Genomic DNA, 21786 nt, shown 5'->3' with positions numbered 1-21786 from the left:
AATCAGAAGGCTCTATAATGCGCAAAGGGTCCTGCAGCGTCGGCAATGTCAAATCCAGGGTTTTAGCCCCTCTTTGTTGAGTAGCCTAATGGACTAGGACTACTCATTTTGCTTTTTTGAAGAAGAAAAAAGCCTTAACGTTAGGCTAGTTAGGCCTTGGAGATTTTTGTTTTAGACCATGCCTTTTCTGGGGGGCTTCTGCCATAGACCAACCCTTTTTCAGCCAAGCTTTTACTAGAAGCATTTTGTTATTAATAGCCTATTATCAGTGTTACTATTGATAGTATTATGCCTGTAATTGTTATTTGTTATCAGGCCTCTTTTATAATTAGGCTATTATTATTATTATTATCATTATTATTATTATTAGGCTGTTATTATTATTATTATTATTAAAGAAGAACATCAAAGGATGTAAGGTAGCACTCATCAAATGAAAAAAAAAAGACACAATTCTCTATTTTACCATTTCATTGTTTGGCATCAGTCATTAACCTGGCCGGGTGGTCTTCTTCAGAAACCTTAATGACTGATGCCAAACAATAAAATGGTGAAATAGAGGACTGCCTCTGTTATTTTTTTACCATTTGGTGAGTGTTACCTTACATCCTTTGATGTTCGTCTTTGATTCATGTTTTTGGTTTCGCACCTCCACAAGCCTTTAGTTTTTTGAGAAGCACATATTATTATTATTATTAGGCAATTAGCCTATTGTGTAAGGTAGGCGGCCCCTGTTGATGGATACTTTGTGCTGGTCCTAAATTCCCAAGTCCTGGTCTAAGTTCTCTGCCTAAAAAGTTCATCATTAAAGTCTTTTTGAAAGAAAGTCTGCCAAGTGATTTAATATGGAAAACGATCTGCAAAGTAACAAGAAAGTGGCTGAAGTGTCCAGTGCTGTGCAAATTGAACTTTGAGCGAAGGTGGAAATGGCTAGGTTATACTGGTAGGCGGGCCTACTGCAAGACAAACTTGCGTTGATTGCCGACTGTCCATGCTGAGCCGGAGAGCCAACTAACTAGGCCTACTGCAGTAAATATTGGTAAGAAATAACAATAAAGCAAATTACAGCCTCCTCTAGGCCGAATTTGGATACGCACCCAAGGTGGCCTGCGATATACAACAGCCAACAATGGTAATACGGCCTAATTTAATCAGCGGAGGAATAGATTGTCGTAGCCTACAACTCAGCCATGACCCCAGTTTTTATTATTTTGGACCCGTTAAGGAAATAATTTGCAAAAAGGGTTCTAAGTTCCCCGGTTTGTTCCTCGATTGGTAATAGCGGGGAATATAGGACCCTTTATTTGGAAAAAGGTCCTATGTTCCCCTGGAAACAGCGGGGAATATAGGACCATTTTTCCAAAAGAGGGTTCTATGTTCCCCGGTGTCTATTGCAACGGGGATTATAGGACCTTTTTAGGGGAAAACGGGGAATATGGGACCCTTTTTTTTCGAAAGGGTCCTATGTTCCCCGATCGGGGGGGAACATAGGACCCTTTCGAAAATACAAAGCGGGGAACATAGGACCCGGGGACTATAGGACCCGGGGACTATAGGGAGGACCCCCCATTTGTGTATCACCACAATATTTCATTTTCTGTGCCAAACTATGTTTTCTTCTGAAATGTCATGGATCTTTAACCTGAATGCGTTTTTTAAATGTTCAAATGTCAATGTAAATAATTGATATTGTAGCGTGCACGAATAAGTAGACACGTTGGCCCATGGCTAAGGGGTTGGACCCTTTAATCGACTGCTTAACGTTGTCGCCCGCGGTGCGGGAGATAAAGGTTCGCGTCCCGGCTGTGGCGACAGTTCCCGGGCCGCCCCCCTAATTCGCTACATTGGTGTCAGAAGTGGAATCCTCGGCTGTGACGGTCTGGCCGGGGACGCCCTGTCCCGAAGGAAGAGGGTAGTGTAACGTACATGAATGAATAGACTCGCTTAGCCCTTGGTTAACGCGTCGGACCCTTTAGTCGACTGGTTAACGTTGTCGCCCGCGGTGCGGAATACACGAGTTCGCACCCTGGCTGTGATGGTCCAGCCGGGCTGCCCCCCCCCCCCGAATTCGCAACATTGGTGTCAAAAGTGGGATGGTGAGACCGTGAGGTCATAGGAAGCGCGTGCGCCAAGAGGCGTGACGGAGCTGATGCTGAAACGCGGGGACATTCCCGAAAGAGGGGGGTAGTGTAGCATGCACGAATAAGTAGACACGTTGGGCCTTGGGTAAGGGGTCGGATCCTTTAGAGACTGGTTAACGTTGTCGCCCGCGGTGCGGGAAATACGGGCTCGCGCCCTGGTTTTGGCGACGGTTCCCAGGCTGCCCCCCTAATTTACTACAATATCATATGCATTATTTAACTACTGTATACTCATTCTCTGCTTTAGTTGTAATTATGGTTGACTCGATGCAAACATTTATAACTGCGTTGTCCGAAACGCAATAACTTTTTTTCATGAATTTTTTTTATTATTTACATTAGAGCACAATTAAACAAAAGTGGATGATAGTGGGAGCCTTTTAAACATGCCGACATATGACAAAGTAGCTCTGTGTTGTTGTCTATGGTGTAGATTTGTAGGTACTCTTATTTTTGTGACAGTTTCAAACCTTTTTGATGCTGATGTTGAAATTTAGTTGGAAAGCTCCCACCTACATTATGCTGCACCAGACTGAGAATAAATCAACGAAAAACTAGAAAAAAATATATAAATTTCAGAGCACAATGTAAAAGAAAAAAATGCTCAAAGGGGATAAATAACAAATTTTGATTTCTCTGGTACCCAAATTTTATACTTCCATGAATTTTTGCATTTCTATACACAACATATATAGAATATACACTTTTGTTTTTAATTTGAAAGAAGATGACCTGAATGGCCAAACACATTTTAGTTACCTATCTAGTAGTTTCAATGATATAAAGTCATTATTTGGAAAGTTGTCTTCTATTAAGGTTTAATTAAGATTTCTTTCTTTATTTTCTTGTATATTTTTTTTGGTAGATGCTGCTAAACATAATTCAGGACCTGTTATCTTCTTTCTAGATCACCATGCTGACTGTCAAGCTAAGGCTCGACTTGGTGTGACCGGTGTACTTTTTCATTGCGTTGTGTAGGAAAGACAGGCCAACTTCGCTCATGCATGGGATCTGTATTCTGTCGCATATAAACAAAACAGGACAGGTTTCAGAAAACGTCAGATCAGCTCCTGCTGTAGCCTTTTTCCTCATGTCCTAAGCGGAAAAGAGCGCGTAGCTAGCAACACAATTTTTTTTACAAAAAGAAATAAAACATACCTGTCGCATATAAACAAAACAGGACAGGTTTCAGGAAACGTCAGATCAGCTCCTGCTGTAGCCTACGAAAGAATCGGGACCCACATTAGACATAAGACACATTAGGAATGGATAAAATAAATTACAGGAGCAGACAAAATGAACACATACCTCTTCCTACATGTCCAAAGCGGGAAAGAGGCAGAAGTCAGGTGGGACATACGTTTTATAGCTACTAACAGGAAATGGCGTCACAACAGGGAGGGGCTACTAACAGGAAATTGTGTCACAACAAGGAGGGGCTACTATAAGCGTTTCCTAATGATAGAATAAAATAACAATGTTGGCAATGAAAATAATAATAATAATCATGTGGTGATACTTTGTGTAATTATTAGTGGTGGGACTTGATTAAAAAAATTAATCGAATTAATTATGGGCTTTGTAATTAATTAATCGTAATTAATCGCATTTTCATCGCATATTGATATTTGACACCAGAAGCAACATTTTTCAATTCAAACAGGTCTTGGTAGATGACTAAATCAATGAATAGACACATGCACAAGTTTAAACAACAAAATCCTGTTTATTTTGTTCAAAACAAGTTTGTTTTGTAAACACAGTACTTTTTGTAACCCCTGATCTTCTACCACTGAAAGTGGTCTACAGTCCACAGCAATCCATTTCGCCAGTGAGTTTGTTAATTTATCAGACGTGGACTTACTCATCTTGGCTTTGAAACCCGTCATCTGGTGGAGAGTCGGTTGGCGACCTTTGTAGGGGGAACTGGACTGAGCGTGAGTGCGTTCTGGCAGGTTGGAATAGCCTCCTGACCGGCGAGGTTGGATCTGGGGAGACTGAGCGGCCAACACAGGGGGTTGTTGAGACTGAATGGGAACAAGAGTATATGCAGTGGCAGGTGCAGACGAAACCGGTGGAGGTTACCACGACAGGCTGGTGCTGTGTGCCACAGTGAGGGGCTGGCACCATCCATTCATGTGTGCAGACTGAGACGTTTGCGTGTTGGGGATGGGCAGCTGTGCTCTTCAGACTCCTCACATGACCATCCAACCTCTCCTGGACTTCAGCTGCTGTCCACTGCTCCACGGGCTTGAACTGGAAATACACTGCCAGTCTGGGGTCAGGGCAATGAGTGATAAACATCATGACTACCCCAGCACTCGGATCCTCAACACTGTTGTCTCGCCTGCGGAGGCTCTCATCGGCAATATCGATGGCTTTGTTCAGTCGGATCCAATAATCCATTGCACTCTCTGACACGCGCGGCACAGTCCCATAAAAGTCCTTCATAGGCATGCTGGAGTATGTGAGCTCACTGAAATTGCGTTTGAGGATGTCAAATATTGTGGTAGGAAGCTCAGCTGGAATGACTCCCGGATGACTACGGAGTGACACTTTCACCACATCTCTAGCTTTACCACTCAGCCTGCTCATTATCAGGTCAGACCCCTCAGCATCTGAGCCGCAGGCCATCCTGCTCATGTAGCTCCTCATCATATCTTCCCACTCATGAATGGAAAATGTCTCAGACTTGTCACCTTTAAAAAGGGGAGGGGGCTTGGACTCTGACTGTGCATGGCATGGAAGCTAGCAGCGATATTGTCACTAATCTGCTCAGCTAAATCAGTAATATCACTGCCCAGTGTTTCAGTAGTAACAACAACTTGGGGGGAAGTCTGCTGAGACAGGTGGGAGGCGTGTACGATAGGTGTTGAACTGGCAGAGGGACCCGACACACTAAACAGTGACTCATCATTCCCCTTATCAAGGCCGCCCACAACAGGACACACGGACCTAAACCTAGCTCTCCCATACCCAACCGGCAATACTAACTGCCCTCTACCCACACTAGTGGACTGTCCCCTTCCCATACCATGAATGAACTGTCCCCTTCCCACACCATTAGGAAGATCATGCCCATCAGAGAAAGAACTAACAGGCGTATTGAAAATATCTCTGCTAGACATGTCTCAATTAGGCTATAACAGTACATAAACAAACAAAATGAAACAAAAGCAAACAAATTCACAGCATCAAAACATCTAGCCTATGGCTTCAAATACCCTAACAAGATAACAGGAAACAGTTTACCTAAAAACAAAACGAATTCTCTTTCACCCATAAATAAACATACACAGCTCTAGCCAGCACAATTTGCGGAAAAGAAAAAAAAACTCGACAGAAAAAATTCCTCCCAACACGTTCTTCCCTCCCCGCGCACAGTCGTCGCCATTCAACACGGAGCTTAGCTAGCTGGCTAACATCTGTAGCACTATTAGCATAGCAGGCTAACCCTGATACCATGAATGGAGCGAGGCGGACTGAGAGAAGACGGCGGTTGCAGCAGGTGGCGACGCTTTCTCATCGGCGACGACGGATCGGACGGGTCATACGGCACCAAGTGTGACCGGTGTACTTTTTCATTGCGTTGTGTAGGAAAGACAGGACAACTTCTCTCATGCATGGGATCTGTATTCTGTCGCATATAAACAAAACAGGACAGGTTTCAGAAAACGTCAGATCAGCTCCTGCTGTAGCCTCTTTCTACATGTCCTAAACGGAAAAGAGCGCGTAGCTAGCAACACAATTTTTTTTTACAAAAAGAAATAAAACATACCTGTCGCATATAAACAAAACAGGACAGGTTTCAGAAAACGTCAGATCAGCTCCTGCTGTAGCCTACGCAAGAATCGGGACCCACATTAGACATAAGACACATTAGGAATGGATAAAATAAATTACAGGGGCAGACAAAATGAACACACACCTCTTCCTACACGTGCAAAGCGGGAAAGAGGCAGAAGTCGGGGGGGGGGGGCATACGTTTTATAGCTACTAACAGGAAATGGCGTCACAACAGGGAGGGGCTACTAACAGGAAATGGTGTCAAACAAGGAGGGGCTACTATAAGCGTTTCCTGATGATATAACAAAATGAAATAAAAATGTTGGCAATAAAAATAATAATAATAATCATGTGGTGATACTTTGTGTAATTATATAACAGTTTTTGGTTATGACGTTTTTAACCAAGCTACATTGGTACTGAGTTGTAACTTGTCTACTTTGTCTTTGTTGCTACTCCCGTTTACATGACGTCGCACTTTGTTAATTAGATTTTCTTGCATGAGAAGCAGTTAATCAGTATTTCCATCCCTCTGTCTGTATAATATTGTGGCAGGAATTATGTTCTCTCCTTACACTTTGCTGGTGTGTCTTAAAACGCATCATCAAGTCAAAACTGCCCACTCCCCTCTTTCGTCTTCTTCTTTTTCCAGTTGTACTTGGCCGATTACCCCACTCTTCCGAGCCGTCCTGGTCGCTGCTCCACCTCCTCTGCCGATCCGGGGAGAGCTGCAGACTACCACATGCGTCCTCCGATACATGTGAAGTTGCCAGCTACTTTTTGTCACCTGACAATGAGGAGTTTCACCTGGGGGTCGTAGCGCATGGGACGATCACGCTGTTTACCCCAATTCTCCCCCGATCTGGTACTCTGGTACTCTGACCGACCAGAGGTGGCGCAGTTGCAGCGACCAGGACACATACCCACAGAAGGCGTCCCACCCGAAGACACGGCCAATTGTATCTGTAGCGATGCCCGACCAGTCCGGAGGTAACACGGGGATTCGAACTGGCGATCCCCGTGTTGGAAGGCAACGGAACAGACCGCTACGCTACGCGGACGCCCCGCTCCCCACACTTCGCTGGTGTGGCTTACAATGCACCATCAACTCAAGACTGACTTTCACGTGGATTACCGGTGAAACATTCAAATTGAATGACACATCTAGTCATTTAGAAAACGCTCTCCTCTTTTCCTTGGCTTTGTCTGAAGTCGCAGAAAAGACAATAGATGTTCCGGGTCATGTTGAAGCCTTTATTTAACCCTATCCATCAAATGTACAACATGATTTTATTCACGCCACATAAATCATATCTTTATTTAACTGTTTCCTCGATGAGATTACACTTATGTTGGTGTTGCATTTCATTCACATGGCAAATGTGCTGAGTGAAGTATGTTCTCTTCCTCTTGCAATAGGTTAAAGCAGCGGTCGGGAACCTATGGCTCGCGAGCCATATATGGCTCTTCCGGTGACGGCATATGGCTCCCAGACAATTTTGAGTTGAACATTTTTTTTTTTTCAAAAAAATCAGTTTGGAACTGATTTTAAAATACTTGTGATATTTCTTAATAATACTGTGTCATTTTAAAGTAAACAGAAATTAGTTTTGAAGATAAATTTCACGGGTCACGGGTCACCCGTGGGTCGGGTCGGGAACCAATGGCTCGCGAGCATGTCCGGGTCATTGTAAAGGTGAAGAAATCAATTTTATCAGATAGCCAACTAGTTTATCCGCTTCAACCCTTGTAACGGAAAAGATGGCGAAAAGAAAAAAAGACGATGATTACCGTGCATTCCAGGCTGCGTGCACAGAGGAATTTGCATTTGTGGAGAGAGCAGGATCTGCGGTATGTCTAATATGCAATGATAAAATTGCATCGATGAAACGGTCAAATATAAAGCGGCACTTCGATACGCACCATGCTTCATTTGCAATATCCAGCGGGGGACAGCAGGAAAAGGGCATGCGAGGAGCTACAGCGGAGAGTGCAGACGAGTCAGCAGCAACTACGTGTGTGGACCAAGCAAGGTGACGGGAATTCCGCTAGCTTTGCGGGGGCTTTGGCAATAGTAAGGAATGGAAAGTCATTCACAGATGGCAAGTATGCCAAAACATTCATGCTTGATGTGGCCAATGAACTGTTTGATGACTTCCCAAATAAAGACAAGATAATCAAACGAATAAAAGACATGCCCCTGTCAGCAAGAACTGTGCACGATCGTAGCATCATGATGGCAAATCAAGTCGAGGAAACACAAATTAAGGACATAAACGCCGGGACATACTTTTCTCTCGCGTTAGATGAGTCAACAGACGTTAGCCATCTATCTCAGTGCAGTATCATTGCCAGGTATGCTGCAGGTGACACACTGCGTGAGGAAAGCTTGGCTGTTTTGCCAATGAAAGGGACAACAAGAGGAGAGGATTTATTCATGTCTTTCATGGAGTTTGCTAAAAAAAAAACTACCGATGGATAAACTTATTTCTGTCTGTACTGATGGTGCACCCTGTATGTTGGGGAAGAACAAAGGATTTGTAGCGCTTCTCCGTGAACATGAAAAGAGAGCCATCCTAAGTTTTCATTGCATCCTGCACCAGGAGGCGCTTTGCGCTCAGACGTGTGGCCAGGAGCTTGGTGAGGTGATGTCGCTGGTCATTCGAGTGGTCAACTTTATTGTTGCCCGAGCTTTAAATGATCGCCAGTTTAAAGCTCTGTTAGAAGAAGTTGGGAATCATTATCCCGGTCTGCTTTTACACAGCAACGTGCGTTGGTTGTCAAGGGGGAAGGTGCTCAGCCGTTTTGCAGCTTGCCTGAGTGAAATCCGGACTTTTCTTGAAATGAAAGGCGTCAAGCATCCTGAGCTAGACAACACTGACTGGCTCCTGCAGTTTCACTATCTCGTGGACATAACTGGCCATCTGAACCAGCTCAATGTGAAAATGCAAGGTATTGGAAATACAATCTCATCCCTTCAACAAGCAGTGTTTGCATTTGAAAGCAAGCTGGAAGTCTTTCTCAGGGACATTGAAACAGGTCGTCTTCTGCACTTTGAAAGACTGCAACAATTTAGAGATGCATGCTTAGCAAGTGACTCCACTCAACATCTGGATCTCCAGCAGCTAGCTGGCTTTACGTTCAATCTCCTGCAGTCATTCAAAGCACGTTTTGGAGAATTTCGTGCGCGCACTGGTCTTTTCAAGTTCATCACTCATCCACATGAGTGTGCAGTGGACAAAATCGACCTGACATGCATCCCCGGGGTCTCTATCGGAGACTTTGAGCTGGAAGTTGCTGACCTGAAGGCATCAGACATGTGGATGAGTAAGTTCAAGTCACTTAATGGAGAGTTGGAAAGTCTTGCGCGACAGCGAGCAGAGCTGGCGAGGGAACACAAGTGGACAGAAATTAAAAATCTTCAACCTGAAGACCAGCTGATTCTTAAAACTTGGAACGAGCTTCCTGTGACATACCACACAATGCAGCGTGTGAGTATTGCCGTATTGACCATGTTTGGCTCTACATATGCATGTGAACAGTCTTTCTCGCATATGAGGAACATTAAGACCAACCTACGCTCACGTTTAACTGATGGAAGCCTCAACGCCTGCATGAAGCTCAACCTCACCACGTATGAACCAGACTACAAGGCCATCAGCAAAACCATGCAGCACCAGAAGTCGCATTAAAAGTAAGACATATTTAATTTATTATACGTTAAAAATACTATATGGCTCTCAATGAAATATATTTAGAAATATTTGGCTTTTATGGCTCTCCCAGTCAAAAAGGTTCCCGACCCCTGGGTTAAAGTGATGGTGAGCAAAATGAATAAGACCCAGAGCTAAAAACTGTAAAAGTTAGCTAGCTAACAAGTGCTAGCCTGAGCACAAATATGGAACAGTTCAAGCCGCCACCACCGCTGATACTTACCGGGAATGTCGCAGAAAACTGGAGAAGATGGGAGCAGCGTTTCCAGCTGTACATGACCGCTTCAGGTGCGTTGGATAAGGAAGAGACGGTTAAAATAGCCATTCTGCTTCACACCATCGGCGAGGAGGCGCTAGAAGTGTATAACACACTCACCATCATCCCAGACGGAGACGACGAATCGATGGAGGACATTCTGAAAGCCTTCAAGGACTACTGCAGCCCTCGGAAGAACGTCGTGTTCGAACGCCATCAATTCTGGTCGCACACGATGTCAGCAGGAATATCGGTGGACAGATTCATCACAGAGCTGCGCCAGAAGAGCAAAGACTGTGAGTTTGGCAGACATGAAGATGACATGATAAGGGATAAAGTAGTGTTCAGCATAAATGATGCCCGTTTGAAAGAAAGACTGTTACGTGATAATAAGCTTACTTTGCGCAGGGCCGTAGAGATATGTAGATCAGCCGAGCTCGCTAAGTCACAAATACAAGCGATGCAGACGTCACATGTTGTCCAAGACGCCTCAGTGGAGGCATTAAAGAAAGCAACAGGGCAAACGCGCACGGGCAGCTGGAACAAGAACAAAACGAGCAGCAAGAGGCATGTAACAACAACTCTCTGCCACAAGTGTGGAAATAAACATGAGCCCCGTCAATGCCCAGCTTATGGTGCAGAGTGCCACAAATGTGGTAAGAACAATCATTTTTCCAAGGTGTGTAAATCAAGCACTGAAAAAAGCGGCAATTACAAGACAAAGATAGTGCATAATCTAGAAAGTGAAATTGATTCCTTATATATAGGCATGATTGGAAAATACAAAAACAAAGCAGCCCACCAAGCTAAAGGCACTGTATGGCGTGAAACAGCCACGGTCAGAGGCGTAGCAATTAACTTAAAGTTGGACACAGGCACCGATGCAAATGTGCTTCCTATGCGCGTATTCCGGCAGCTACCAGGTCCCGTTCAGTTACGGCCCACAAAGACTGTGCTGATTGCTTTTGGTGGTGCACGACTACCCTCAGATGGTGTTGCATCTCTAGATTGCCGCACGTCTAAGCATACGGCTATATTGGACTTCCATGTGTCTAGCCGAGCTGGCAAGCCAATCCTGGGTGGAAATGCGTGTGAAGAGCTGCAGCTGGTCAGAAGAGTCGAGGCGCTTGCAGTGGAGTCCCCACAACCAGCAAAACCTCCGGCCACCAAAGAGGAGCTGCTGCAGAGGTATGCGGAGGTCTTCACAGGATTAGGCGAATTTCCTGGAGTTCATCACATACACATTGACCCCAGCGTCACGCCTGTGATTCACGCGTGCAGGAACGTACCACTCTCCATCATGGACTCACTAAGAGAGACACTCACAGACTTACAGAACAGGAAAGTCATAACTCCTGTCAATGAACCTACAGAATGGGTGAACAGTCTTGTTGCCACAAAGAAAAAAAATGGTGCGCTAAGGGTATGTTTGGATCCTTGCAACCTGAATGAGGCAGTCAAGCGTCAACACTACTCCATTCCTACACCGGAAGACGTGCGCAGCAGGCTAACAGGAAAATCCATCTTCTCCATCCTAGATGAAAAGGATGGATACTGGCAGATCAAGCTAGATGAGCCGTCGTCTAAGCTATGCACCTTCAACACACCGTGGGGCCGGTTCCGCTTCCTCAGACTCCCATTCGGGATCAAATCGGCCAGCGAAGTGTTTCAACAAAAGAACTGTGAGACCATTATAATGTGTACATTATAGCAGACGACATGATCATCGCAGCGTCATCAGAGCGGGAACACGATAAAATCCTGCAGAAAGTAATGGAGAGAGCCATGACCGCACATGTGAAATTTAACAGGGACAAGATCCAGTTTAAAGTTGATACTGTAAAGTACATGGGACACGTCATCACGGCAGCAGGACAGAGAGCTGACAACACAAAGATCAAAGCGATTGTCGACATGCCAACCCCGGAAGACAAACAAAGTCTCCAACGTCTGCTGGGAATGACAAAATTCCTAGCACAGTACATACCAGACGACGCCTCACTCACGGCACCCCTCAGACAGCTGCTCAAGAAGGATGTAGCATGGCAATGGTGCCCGCACCACAGCTCAGTGCTAAAGGCACTAAAGACCATCCTCACACAAGCCCCTGTGCTGAGATACTACGATCACAAGCAGCCTCTCACTCTACAAGCAGACTCCTCAAAGGATGGACTGGGAGCCTGTCTGATGCAGGACGACCGCCCAGTGTGCTATGCCTCACGAGCGCTCACCGACACAGAAAAGAGGTACGCACAGATAGAGAAAGAGTTGCTCGCTATAGTGTTTGCTGCTAAGAGATTCCACCAGTATGTCTACGGCAGACCAGTAACTGTCCAGTCCGATCATAAGCCTCTGGAGGTCATCATGCGCAAGCCGCTGAGCAAAGCACCTGCGCGGCTGCAAGGTATGCTTTTACAACTGCAGAGGTATGATCTGAGTGTAACATACACACCAGGCAAGCACATGTACATTGCCGACACACTCTCACGCACTACAGCTAGCAGAGAAGGTGACCATATTGATGAAAACCCTTGTGATGAGAGAGTTGTGTATGCCTTGAATGCCACAGATGCCTTGAGCGAGGAAACACTCAGCCAATTAAAGAAAGCAACGGCAGCAGATAGCGTGCTGCAAGCTGTGTGTGAGAAACACAAGAAAGGCTGGCCCATGAAAAAGAAAAGTTTGGACAGAAAACTACACGCCTACTGGGCAGTAAAGGACATTATAAGCATGGAAGATGACATTGTCTTGGTCGAAGACAAAATCATCATACCCCAGAGCTTCAGGAGCACAATTTTGGAGAAGCTGCATCTTGCACACCAAGGAGTGCAGCGCACAAAAGCCAGAGCAAGAAAGTCTCTCTACTGGCCTGGCATGGCACGAGATATAGAGGCAATGGTGGAAAAGTGTGTGCAATGCCAGCAGCTACAGCCCAAACAGCAGGCTGAGCCACTTATGCCGCATCAGGTCCCAGAACTGCCATGGATGAAAGTCGGAGCTGACATCTTCGAGCTACACGGTCAGTCATACCTGTTGTTAGTTGATTACCTAACCAAATATCCTGAAGTGCTCAACATATCTGACAAAACAGCATACACAGTAATCCAGAAGATGAAGTCTGTGTTTGCCAGACACGAGATTCCTAGGGAGATAGTGAGTGACCATGTCCCATTTGCCAGCTATGAGATGAAGTCATTTGCAGCTCCATGGGAGTTCAAGCTCACACACTCCAGCCCAGGTTTTCCCTCTTCAAATGGCATGGCTGAGAGAGCCATAAAGACAGTGAAACATGCGCTGAAGAAGGCAATGCAGACTGGCACTGACCCACATCTGGTGCTGCTGTCATTGAGGAACACACCGGTGACAGGACTGAACGTATCACCTGCACAAATGTTGATGGGGAGAGTTCTACGAAGCACACTTCCGTGCTCCAGTGCTGTGCTGACACAATCAGTCCCACAGCACATTCACAGCAAGATCCGGAACCTGCAGTTCCGCCAAAAACAACGTTACGACCAGTGTGCAAAGCCCCTGCCAGTGTTGACCCCAGGAGATACCGTACACATGCAAACGCGGCGCGGCTGGGAGCCTGCCGTTGTCATCCGACAGCGAGATGAACCACGGTCCTACACTGTGCAGACACCGGCTGGGAGGATGCAAAGAAGGAACAGGCGACATCTGAGGAAGATACATCCGAGCCTATTCAGAGACACGGACAGTGATGAACATTTTGACTCAGAGGTACAACCCTCACCCTCACAAGCGCCTGTGCCAGTCGACTCACCACCACATGACCTGCCACCACACGACCCTCCTCCGGTGACTACAGGCAGTACACCCACATGCTACACAAAGTGCGGCAGAGCAGTTAGGCGCCCTGCCAGATACAATGACTAACCTCAGGGTTCTTTTGTGTGATCATTCAAGTGTTTATTAAGAAAAAGAAAAAAGAAGGTGAAACAAAGAGTACACGGTGTGTTTAACCTGAAATGTTGCAAGATTGCTGAATGTTCAAAATGTTTACATGCTAACCACCAGAATGTGAAAAGGAAATGGTTTATGTTGTTTAATGAGAGTCATCTGTCATTTAAAAAAAACATGCTGTATTAATCATTGAAGTATGCAAGTAGAAAAGATTTGTTTAGTGTTAATGCCATAGTGTTAATGGTTTGGTAAAGGGTCTACTGTTGAAGCAACTGATGAGTAGGCCACATCTCAGTTGGAAAAGAGGGATGTGGTGTATTGGATCGAGCACTCGGTGCTCGATTGTGTTGGACTATCACCACTACTGAGTTCTGTAATACACTGGTCGAGCCTAGTAGTGTGTGATGTCTCCGTCAGTAAAGATCAGACTTGTGCCGCATCCTCGTCTCCGTGTACTTATATATAATAGTGATTAAGTTAGTAACCCACGAATAGTAACACTACAATAGTGTACATAAGAGAAGTCACAACATAACACGGGGCTTCGAACTGCCGATTCCTAAACAAACAATTTGGTGGAACCTGTGAGTGTTCAGTAAATTATGCGATATGGTTGAAGACATCTAATCGGCCAAACAGTCATGAATCAATGGCACAATTAGATATGGTGAAAACCTGTGAGCATCTCAAGTCCCATCAATTCTTGTGTAGCGCTGTGTAAGGCGCAGTGTGGTACTTACACCTCTGTGTTCTCTGTACCCCATTTTCGCACTGAATCCTAGCATAATAAGGATTACGGGCGTAATCCACCATAATGCATTCCAGATATTTCGCTTCGCCTTCTGTTAAATATACATCTTTGTGGGGAGGTTTTACCCCGTAGATGCCAGCAGTGTTCACAACACAGAAAGCATCTGCACAAAAGAAAATAAGAAAGAAAGTTAGTATTGCTCTCTGGTCCCTTCTTTGACAAATATGCACTTTACAAAGATAAAGTCCTACTGACTTGCTTATAAAGCATACTACCTTGACAAGTGGGAGTCGGTGACCATGACCGATTATTATAACTAGGGCCCTACCAAATTCACGGCCGTGAAAATCGCGCCACGGACCGTGAAATCAGCCTCTTCCCGTGTAATTGACCATTTGTCGTGAAATGCAGTGAAATGCAGAATTTAAGTGCGCAGCTAGTTTGAGAAAATACTGTGCTGACATGATTGACATTTTGGATGCGCGAATAAAAGCATTCACGTGTCTAAGACATTGATTGGTTAAATGAGCATCCGGGGTGGTCGCAATGATCCTTTTTGTTACTAGCATAGTTTGAGTTAGCTGTCGTCAGCATGTTAGCTTAGGCCCTAACGTACTGAAGATGTGGAAATCTAAAACCTCAAAAAACACGACTGCAGACGACAGAGTAATTGAGTTTGGAAAACATATTTTACACGCTGATGGCGGGAAATTATTTTGTACGAGTTGTAGTATCTCCTTAGATCACAGTCGACGAGCAACGATTCAGCGTCACTTGGAAAGTGAAACTCATCTCAACAAAAAGAGGGCTGCCGAAAAAGAACCACAAGGTGGAACCAACAAGAAGCAAAAAACAATTTCATCGATGTTTAAGAAAACAACCGAGAGCACCGAGTCTTGACATTTGGCGACCATGGAGCTTGTTGAGGCGTTTGCTAGTGCTAACATACCGCTGGAGAAGCTTGGTCACCCGAAACTGAGGGACTACCTTCAACGTAATGTGAGAAATGCGGGCGGTTTTACCCAGTGCAAATAAGCTCCGACAAGACTACCTTCCTAAACTGTTTGACGCACAATTTGAAGAGGTAAAATCTATCATAAATTCATGTGAATCGTTTTCAATTATTTCGGATGAGTCCACCGACGAGCAGGACAATTATGTTTTGCATGTTATTTTCGATTTCATGTCGGACAAGGCGGAAGATGTTGAGACTGGAACTCTTAACAGCAGTGCTGGCCGACTGTGCTTACTTGGATGCTGTAAACTATACCACTGTTTCACAAGCCATAATTAAAACCCTCACAAAATATGGTGCAGACTTTAACAAAGTATCTGCTTTCATTAGTGACAATGCAACCTACATGACGAAGTCATACAAATCTGTACTCCAGGGTCTCATGCCAAACTCGGTGCACTATCACTTGCAATGCCCACATTATTTCTCTGGTGAGTGAGTTGTGGAGAGCTGAGTTTCCTAGAGTAGATAAGTTAGTGAGCTACGTCAAAAAAGTGTTTAAGCATTGTCCCAGTCGCAAACTACACTATCGGGAAAGCATTGCAGAGAAGACAGGGGAAACGGTGGGGAAAATTGCCCTTCCACCTGAACCAGTGATTACGAGATGGAACTCGTGGTTTCGGGCTGTACAGTATCACGCAGCTCATCTGGAGTTTTACGCAGATTTTGTGGAACAGGAGCTCGCACTGACACCCTGAACACAGGCATTGACCGAACTGTTAAATCTTTTACACGATCCTCACCTGAATGAGGAGGTCAAATTCATTTCCAAAAAATGCCACTAAGCTAATGGACTTGATCACTTGGTTTGAATCTCGACATGTATTAATTCACAAGGCGCACAACAGGGTCATGGATTTGCTCTTTTGAGCAGAAGCACAGGCGAATGAAATTCACTCCGAGCGTGCAGATTTAAATGCCCAGCTCATCACTTGTTTTCTGGCATGATACAAAAGATCAGGCAGTATTACTGCTACGGAGACGAGTCAAACGAGAACATTACGCAAAGTAGATTTAAACAACCAGCGGCTGAATTCCTGAAAGCAGTGCGCATTTTTGACCCTGCACAAATACTTATTTTGACGGTGGATTTAAAATCACTCAGCACGGACATTCCTGGATTTGACAAAAACTGTAGGCTGGAATTGCCGAACTACAAACACATCGCACAAGAGGTGGACACAACTTTACCAGTGCTAGCTTTTTGGAAATCCTCCGAATCTAGGCTACCACATCTTGCTAAAGTAGCGTGGCGCTGTCTGTCAATCCCGACGAACTCTGTGGACGCGGAGAGGGCCGTGTCAAAACATGGACAAGTATTTTCATCGCAGAGACAGAGCATGAAGCCAAGCACCGTCGCAGGATGCTCAATGCTTACATTCAACCACTAGTACGGTTATGCTGTGTACAGTAGGCTGGGCTATTAAGGCCCTGTGTGAATAAAAAGTGTAATTTAATCATTGCCGTGAAATGTCGCATTTTTCTTATAGAATCCGTGAAATCTGTGATTTTCGAGAAACTAGGTCCGTGAAATTGAGCGAAATGTACCGTGAATTTGGTAGGGCCCTAACACGTCACTCTTGGTTCGCGGACAAGTTTGTGAAAGTTATCACATTGGTATTCCAGGAACATTCTTTGACGTTTCACAACTCCGTATGAAATTGTTGGGATTTGTCCACAATTTACAACTGAAATATAAAGAATGTTTTTCAAAAATGGCTTTAGGTCACATTTGCTCTGGACATTTTGGGATTCATTTTAGAAACAAGCATGTTTATTCTTATTGGTAATAAATCGTCATTAACTGGTAGTTAATCATCACATCCTTTAATCTGGATAACTGTACTGAAGTAGTCAAGTTAAATTTATTTGTATAGCCTAAACTCACAAAGATGTCCCAAAAGTCTTCATAATCTCTGCAATATCTGACACTCCCTATTCTTAGACTCTCGACTCATATGAGGAAAAACTTCACAAGAAAAACATTATCAGAAAAAATGGGAGTAACCTCAGGAAGAGCAAGAGAGGAGGAATCCGTCTTCCAGGATGGACAGACATGCAATAGGTGTTGAATGCACAGAATAGATAAGAGTAACAGACCTGCAATGTACAGCCAGACTGCACACAGAGCGAGGTGATGTAGAGTCACTAGAGGAAGTTTTCTTTTCTTTTTTTTATTGGACCCCCCCCCTTTTTTTTCTTCTCTCCAATGTCCAATTACCCCAGTCTTTCGAGCCGTCCTGATCTCTGCTCCACCCCCTCTGCCAATCCGGGGAGAGCTGCAGACTACCACTTGCCTCCTCTGATACATGTGGAGTTGCCAGCTGCTTCTTTTCTCCTGACAGTGAGGATTTTCGCCAGGGGGACATAGCGCGTGGGAGGATCACGCCATTCCCCCCAGTTCCCCCTACCCCGTGAACAGGCGCCCCGACCGACCAGAAGAGGCGCTAGTGCAGTGATCAGGACACATCCCCATATCCGGCTTCTCATCGCAGACACGGCCAGTTGTGTCTGTAGGGACGCCCGACTAAGCCGGAAGTAACACAGGGATTCGAACCGGCGATCCCCGCTTTGGTAGGCAATGCAATAGACTGCTATGCTACCCAGACATACCAGTGAAAGTTTATTTTCTATTCTCAGCCTGACACTGCAATCCAGATTTTATGTATACCTCCACTGTTCGTTCAGTTAAACCGTTTTTTTCCCCCAAAGGTGCCTCTATTAGAGGCCTGGTCCAAATGTTTATCTAAAATAATGGGGCGCCAAAATCCTACTCTGCTAATGTACTGTAACTTTGGTCAATTCAACACCGACAGACTGACTATCCAGAGTGGAGTTTGCCCTTAGCTATCCCTAGATTTTGAACTAACCTGCCAGGTAATCTAGCCCAACATCTGTGTTATCTCTAGAATGTGCTACGACTTTTGAAACGAAGTCACATCTACAAAGGAGTACAACGGTTTCCCAGATTCCCCAAACTTCACCCCAGCAAACACTAAATGACATGGGCTGACTATAAAATCACATGAGGGGTGTGATGTAAACAGAGAGACAAATCATACAAATTACCTGGTATAATCATGGGCCTCGTCTCATCACGTGAATGAGGATGTACGGGAACATCTGTACAATGCAGATGACATGAGAGTAAACAACAGAGGCTTGAGTTAGTGAGAAGCAGATCAAAGAACATTTGGAAAGCCTTTATCAACACGTCTTCACTCAACAATGAGGAGGATCATCATGACTTTTAATCTCACAGAATGACTCTAACATGAAAGAAAAAAAACCATTCATCCTCATGCATCAGCCTCATACCAAATCAAAATGAATAATATTAAAAACATAACACATAAATAAATGTATCAACAGATAATTAAAATCACTTTTTTGATGATAAAAGAACAATGTTCAGCCTTGCCGAGGTTTGAACTGTCTGTTTCAGCCTGCTTCGGGTCTGAAAACATCAATTAACCATAACATTTGAATATCTTTGCTGCAATCAAAACATATTCAAACAGCATGGGAACAAGATTGAATACAAGTTCGAAGGCTAATTTAGGTAAGGGTTTATATGGTGCACACTTGTACCACTGTAAACAATGGTAAGAGGGTGTTGCCAAATTGGTATTTATTTATGGGAAAAAAATCATCACTGATTGTCAATTTCTAAACTGGTCTGTTTGTCAACAGCTCTTTTATCAACCACAGAGCAAATATGGAACAATGTAATGTAAAATGTAAAAAGAGGTGTCATAGAAAAGTGCACGTTCTTGTCTTTGTTAAATGGACAGTTCACACCAGAATGAATAATACATGTTTTTTGTCTTACCTGTACTGCTATTTATCTATCTAGATCGTTTTGGTGAGAGTTGCCGAAATTTGGAGATAACGGCCGTAGATATGTCTGCCTTCTCTTGAATACAATGGAAGTGGATGGCACTCGGCTTGTGTTGCTCAAAGTGCCCAAAAAAAAATTAAAAAAAAAATAATTTGAAAAACTCAACAGCAATGTCTCTTTCCAGAAATCATGACCTGGTTACTCAAGATAATCCACAGACCTTGTTGTGAGCAGTTTTATGTAGGAACTCTTTTCTTAGACTGAACTACACCTAGATGAAACTCATCACAACAAGGCCTGTGGATTATCTTGAGTAACCGGGTCATGATTTCTGGAAAGACATTGCTGTTGAGTTTTTCAAATATATATTTTTGGGGCCTTGAGCAACACAAGCCAAGTGCCATCCAGTTCCATTGTATTCGAGAAAAGGCAGCCATCTCTACAGTCAATATCTCCAAAACTCGGCAATTTACACCAAAACATTGTAGAATGAGAAATAGCAATACAGGTAAGAGGAAAAACATGTGTTTTTAATTTTGGGGTGAAATGTCCTTTTAAGAATGCAAGACATATCTGCATCCTATTCACTTAAGACATATTATATGTTATTAGTTTACTTACCTATACACTGTGGCTCATGTGACCATTCACCATTTTGACATTTGATTGTGGCCCACCACCCTTCCACCACTGGTTTACGTCCTTCATCGCAGGCATACGTGATCTGTGATCCATGTCTATAACTCACTTGTTGGGGATAAAAGTAACCACCTTTCAATGTAGGTGGATTACATGGCCCTGTCCCGCCTTGCGCTGATAAATAACAACGAGAAAGTGAAAACTAAGCTTTTTCTTTAAGCTAAAGGGCAGGATTTGATCACATAACAATTCAGCTCACTCACCATTTACTGCCTTAGGAAAGGGAAGCAGCAGAACCAAACCAAGATATCTGAGGAACATCTCAGTCGCAGTTAAGTCAATCTACAGAGAAGCACGGGTTTGTGTATTTTATTTTCAGACCTGTTAATCATTGTCAAGGGCATTTCCCCACAATGGTTGAGAAAGATGTGGAGGAGTAAACCCTCCTACTGACGGGAAACTGTTTCTCCACAGTGAACAAACAGATGAAACACACAGGTACATACATACACACTTACACACAAATCCACAAAAACACACACACACACACACACACACTCAAATTTCTTTACAAATGCAAAGTTATTTCTAAATAAGTAGAACATTTTAAAAATACTCACATTCACTTGGTCAATTCAATAATTTAAATTACTCAGATATTCTTTTTTTTCTGATCATAATCCAGCAAAACAAGAAATAAAGAAGAGGAAGCGAGTGAAGACACAGCCACAAATCAAATGGAAGTTGAAGAAGGAAGACTGTTGTGTGGAGTTCAGGCAGGAGTTAAGACAGGCACTGGTGGTAGTGAAGAGTTGCCAGATGGCTGGGCAACCACTGCAGAAATAGTGAGGGAGACAGCTAGGAAGGTACTTGGTGTGTCATCAGGACAGAGGAAGGAAGACAAAGAGACTTGGTGGTGGAATGAGGAAGTACAGCAGATTATACAGAGGAAGAGGTTGGCAAAGAAGAAGTGGGATAGTATGAGAGATGAAGAAAGTAGACAGGAGTACAAGGAGATGCAGCGTGAAGTGAAGAGAGAGGTGGCAAAGGCAAAGGCGTATGTTGAGTTGTATGACAGGTTAGACACTAAGGAAGGAGAAAAGGACTTGTACCGATTGGCTAGACAGACGGACCAAGCTGCAAAGGATGTGCAGCAAGTTAGGGCGATCAAGGATAGAGATGGAAATGTGCTGACAAGCGAGGAGAGTGTGTGAGAAGGTGGACGGGGTACTTTGAGGGGCTGATGAATGAAGAAAATGAGAGAGAGAGAAGGTTGGATGATGTAGGGATAGTGAATCAGGAAGTTCAGTGGATTAGCAAGGAGGAAGTAAGGGCAGCTATGAAGAGGATGAAGAGTGGAAAGGTAGTTGGTCCTGATGACATACCTGTGGAGGCATGGAGATGTTTAGGGGAGATGGCAGTGGGGTTTTTAACTAGATTGTTTAACGCAATCTTGGAAAGTGAGAGGATGTCTGAGGAGTGGAGAAGAAGCATACTGGTACAGATTTTCAAGAACAAGGGCGATGTGCAGAACTGTAGCAACTACAGAGGTATAAAGTTGATCAGCCACAGCATGAAGATATGGGAAAGAGTAATAGAAGCTAGGTTAAGAGGAGAGGTGATGATTAGCGAGCAGCAGTATGGTTTCATGCCATGAAAGAGCGCCACAGATGCGATGTTTGCTTTGAAAATGTTAATTGAGAAGTATAGAGAAGGCCAG

The 21786-nt window shown here is 44.2% G+C and overlaps 1 protein-coding gene across 5 annotated transcripts; it reads right to left on the bottom strand.

Moving 5' to 3' along the window:
- Positions 1 to 2466: 2466 nt before the first annotated feature.
- On the bottom strand, positions 2467 to 20940 carry LOC130124156 (complement factor H-related protein 1-like). Of its 5 annotated transcripts, XM_056293596.1 has the most exons (7): positions 20687 to 20940; positions 20330 to 20408; positions 20049 to 20240; positions 18656 to 18709; positions 14561 to 14734; positions 4006 to 5840; positions 3301 to 3361 (listed from the first exon to the last, which is right to left on the bottom strand). In XM_056293596.1, exons 6-7 carry the CDS (start codon positions 4797 to 4799, stop codon positions 3340 to 3342), a joined length of 816 nt encoding a protein of 271 aa, XP_056149571.1. In that variant the 5' UTR covers positions 4800 to 5840; positions 14561 to 14734; positions 18656 to 18709; positions 20049 to 20240; positions 20330 to 20408; positions 20687 to 20940; the 3' UTR covers positions 3301 to 3339. The 5 variants fall into 5 exon arrangements, with proteins under 5 accessions (XP_056149572.1, XP_056149571.1, XP_056149573.1 ...); XM_056293598.1 differs by lacking the exon at positions 4006 to 5840 and having other exon boundaries at positions 3323 to 3361; positions 20687 to 20889; XM_056293599.1 differs by lacking the exons at positions 3301 to 3361; positions 4006 to 5840 and adding an exon at positions 5959 to 5981 and having other exon boundaries at positions 20687 to 20888.
- Between the last annotated feature and the right edge of the window lie 846 nt (positions 20941 to 21786).

This window comes from Lampris incognitus, chromosome 14, assembly GCF_029633865.1.
Source record: "Lampris incognitus isolate fLamInc1 chromosome 14, fLamInc1.hap2, whole genome shotgun sequence".
In the NCBI taxonomy this organism is placed as follows: Eukaryota; Metazoa; Chordata; class Actinopteri; order Lampriformes; family Lampridae; genus Lampris; species Lampris incognitus.
This window is presented reverse-complemented; position numbering and strand designations above follow the sequence as displayed.